This window comes from Oncorhynchus masou, chromosome 25 (assembly GCF_036934945.1).
Source record: "Oncorhynchus masou masou isolate Uvic2021 chromosome 25, UVic_Omas_1.1, whole genome shotgun sequence".
NCBI lineage: Eukaryota > Metazoa > Chordata > Actinopteri > Salmoniformes > Salmonidae > Oncorhynchus > Oncorhynchus masou.
Genome location: NC_088236.1, coordinates 43,655,193 through 43,659,074, shown reverse-complemented (window position 1 = coordinate 43,659,074; position 3,882 = coordinate 43,655,193). Strand labels below are relative to the sequence as shown.

The window sequence follows — 3,882 nt, the reverse complement described above, 5'->3', positions numbered from 1 at the left end:
TTTCTATGACAGTAAAGCTATTAAAAATGTGTATGGGAGTGGATTGGTGAGGTTAGGCACACATTCTGAATAAAAGAGCACTTTCAATATCATAAATTAAACATCACCTGCAGTGTTTTAACATGAAGGTGTGTGGGTGTATGGCACCGTTTTGCACACATAAGCATAAATAAAAGTGAAGGTCCAGTTGCAGCATAAAACATTGTAACATGAATTGCTTTCAGCAGGTTTATCGGAGTGCACACTGTCAGTCTTACCTGGAATACAGCTTCTTTCCAGAATGTTTAGCCCATCACATTCCTGGCCATGGAGATACAGATGTCTTTGATAATATCTATAGAAATAATTTTGCACCCAAATGATCACAGGAACAACACATTTGATCAACATCAGATACACTGATTATACAACACATTAAGAACACCTGCTCTTTCCGTGACATAAACTGACCGGGTGAATCCAGTTGAAGGCTATGATCCCTTGTTGATGTCACTTGTTAAATCCACTTCAATCAGTGTAAATGAAGGGGAGGAGAAAGGTTGAAGAATCCTTTTTTAAGCCTTGAGATATGGATTGTGTATGTGTGCCATTCAGAGGGTGAATGGGCAAGACAAAAGATTTGTGCCTTTGAATGGGGTATGATAGTAGGTGCCAGGCGCACTGGTTTGTGTCAAGAACTGCAACACTGCGTCATTTTTCACGCTAAACAGTTTCCCCTGTGTATCAAAAATGGTCCACCACCCAAAGGACCTCCAGTCAACTTGACACAACTGTGGGAAGCATTGGAGTCAACATGGGCTAACATCCCTGTAGGGAGGGAGGTGCAAGTCAATATTAGGAAGGTGTTCCTAATGTTTGGTATCACATCATACATGTGCTGCACTTAACTGTATAGGCTACCTCCAGTTCTGCTCAGAATAGATGGCACACGGTAATGTTTTAATTTTAAATGACTTCACATTCAGTAAATAATACTTTATCTGAGTGAAAACGTTTGTTTAATGTTAAATGACAGTTTATAGTCTGCATAAATTATTGTTATGACTCCCTTGACAATAAGACTACATCTGCTGGAAAACCACATTTCCCAGCCTCAGCTTCGCATTTAGATTTCCTGTCGGGCTGTTCAACATTCTCTCTACAGCAACCCACGGCGCTGTGTTGTTCTTGGTTGAAGGAACAAGCAAATAATAATAATGTTGGGCCAGGTTGTACGACGATTCACAACCTCTGCGGTTCGCTCATCTCATTACGGCGAGGGACCAGGACAGGTAATTTCATAAAAAAAATAAATGTTATAAAGATTAGTTAAATAAAGCCGCTGTTAGGCTTAGCCGGCGTCTGTCGGTCATAAACTAGGTAACGGTAGCCTTAATCTGCAAGGTTATCGTGTCAAAACCAAGTGCTAATTTTGGGAAGTTATGAGTCATATCGAGATACGTTAGATATGGGTGTGTATTGTAGTCAAGGTCGTTGTCTATTTGACTCCTGTGTGGGGTTTTTACTTGTCGTAACGTTGTGCAGATAGCTAGTTAGCGTTACAAACCATGCATAGCCATCTAGCTAGCTAAATTAGTCAATTAATTTATGCTAGCTAACTATTCAAATGTGACTCAAATTAGCTAGTCCTAGATTGTCAGAAGATACTGTGAAATAGATACGGATACTTCAAGTCGTCATAGAGGAAATGGAGTGGTTAACATCCCTCTTAAACATGATTATTAGGGCTAGCGAGGTAGTTACCTACATTATTGGTTAAATCGTCAAGTTGTACGATTAAACTGAGACTGAGCATACCATGTAACTGCAGCCTATGTCGAAAATATAAGACAACGTCGTCACAAATCTGGGACCAGGCTTGGAAACTCTAACCCTGGCAATTGACAGGGAAACTCAAGGGTGTACTCGCAATGGCTGCCTGGTATTGTGATACAATAATTTCTATGGTATTTTAGAATGTTTTGTCAACTGATACTGGATTACAATGGTAATGTATAATGTTCATTCAAATTTTGCAAGCTGATGTGGCTCTTGCAGTGGATTGTATTTTTGTAATGTTAGTTGAGTTGACTCAACAAATCACAGCACAAATTGAAGGGCACACTTCCTGCTTTTCGTCCTGGCTCAATGGCTGCCAGTCCACCCATTATGCCATCATTGACTTGACTGGAGACACCCTTTCTATTCATTCTTATTTCTATGGTATTAACCATTGTCATCTTCATCCTAGACTGCAGCTAGCCAGCTGACGGTTAATGCCATCCGGGATCCTTTGAACGTCCCTACCACTAAAGCAAAACCTTAACACCTAACCCTTAACCATCAAAATGTTCAACTTCAATGGTGTAGGATCCCGAGTAGCAAGTACCGACAGCTAACGTTACTTTCAAAGTCTTGCATTGAGTTCCAATTGTACTGGTTGACACTGATTGTCCTCAAGCAGATGTTGGCTGCAGTCCCACTTAGACGGACATAACCTTGTCCATGTATTCAGTCACGTGGAACTGTGATAAGCTTATTACATGGTCAGCTCTCTCTAAATACCTATGATGTGTTTATGTTTGTTAGAACCTGCCATTCTCAGTAGACAACAAGTGGCGTCTGCTGGCAATGATGGTGGTGTTCTTCGGCAGTGGCTTTGCCTTCCCCTTTATCGTCGTCAGACACCAGCTCCTGAAGAAGTGAAGTGGCAATGCATGCCACGTAACCTCCAAGGTAATTGCCGCTGATCCATTTTTCATCTGAATGTCAGCACTGTTTGGCATTTACATGCATCCTGATGGGAACAATTACCAGACTTTGACATCTATCACGCAGTCGGTAGTTGTATCTTATTCTACAGCAGACCTCAAGTAAATTATCGGTGTCTGTGGGCGATAGTTACAAATGTCATGCAAGTTTATTTTCAGTCAGCTTTTAAGATAAGCTTGCACATTAGCATGGTAATGTGATAGTTTATTACCAACCCTGATAAATATCTGATTGAAATTAGGCTGAATTTCAATCGTCACTGTCACATTTATCTCTGGTGTTTACTCAGAAATTGGATTTCTGTCATCGGCTTTGTGTAAGCCTTCTTATCAATCTGTCTTTTGTGTCCTTTGCAGGTCTGCGCTCAACATATTTATCCAGCAGAATTCCATTCCCTTCGAAGAATGGAAATCCTTAATTGTGTTTGTAAATAAAGTTCACTCAAATGTATATTGTTCAAATACGTTTTTTGTCCTTGAGTTTGGGTTTCCAATAGATTCTAAAAAAAAAGTAAAAATTGGCCATTGTAAATATTCATGAAAACAAATCTGCTATTTTGTCTTATTTTAAGGTTAGCAGTGTGTTTGTTTAAAATCAGATTTTAAGAAGATACATTGTGGAAATAGGCAGGGTTTAGCCACAATTACTTTGTGGCTATAGAAGCTAGTGACAACATTGAGTTTGTGGTCCAGACTGATGTCATGCTTCAGCATACACATCTCCAGAAGTGTCACTCATGGAGTAATGATTTTTATGCAAGTTTTCAGAATAATGTAGGCACAAAATGGGGAGAAGGCATGTCTAAGACTTATTTTCATTTCTTTCTGTTTTGTGCCTACTGTACAAAAAGTTGTCAACTAGGTTTGTTTCCAAGTGGTATTTTCTGTGTGTATTTGACTCCATAATATACACTACCGCTCAAAGGTTTGGGGTCCCTTAGAAATGTCCTTGTTTCTGAAAGAAAAGCATGTTTTTTTTTGTCCACTAAAATAACAAAATTGATCAGAAATACAGTATAGACATTGTTAATGTTGTAAATGACTATTGTAGCTGGAAACGGCTGCTTTTTAATGGAATATCTACATAGGCCTATTATCAGCAACCATCACTCCTGTGTTCCAATGGCACGTT

The 3,882-nt window shown here is 39.4% G+C and overlaps 1 protein-coding gene across 1 annotated transcript; it reads left to right on the top strand.

Moving 5' to 3' along the window:
- Positions 1 to 1,105: 1,105 nt before the first annotated feature.
- On the top strand, positions 1,106 to 3,201 carry LOC135514385 (cytochrome c oxidase subunit 7C, mitochondrial-like). Its single transcript, XM_064937833.1, has 3 exons — positions 1,106 to 1,271; positions 2,569 to 2,715; positions 3,108 to 3,201. Exons 1-2 carry the CDS (start codon positions 1,197 to 1,199, stop codon positions 2,683 to 2,685), a joined length of 192 nt encoding a protein of 63 aa, XP_064793905.1. The 5' UTR covers positions 1,106 to 1,196; the 3' UTR covers positions 2,686 to 2,715; positions 3,108 to 3,201.
- Positions 3,202 to 3,882: the final 681 nt, after the last annotated feature.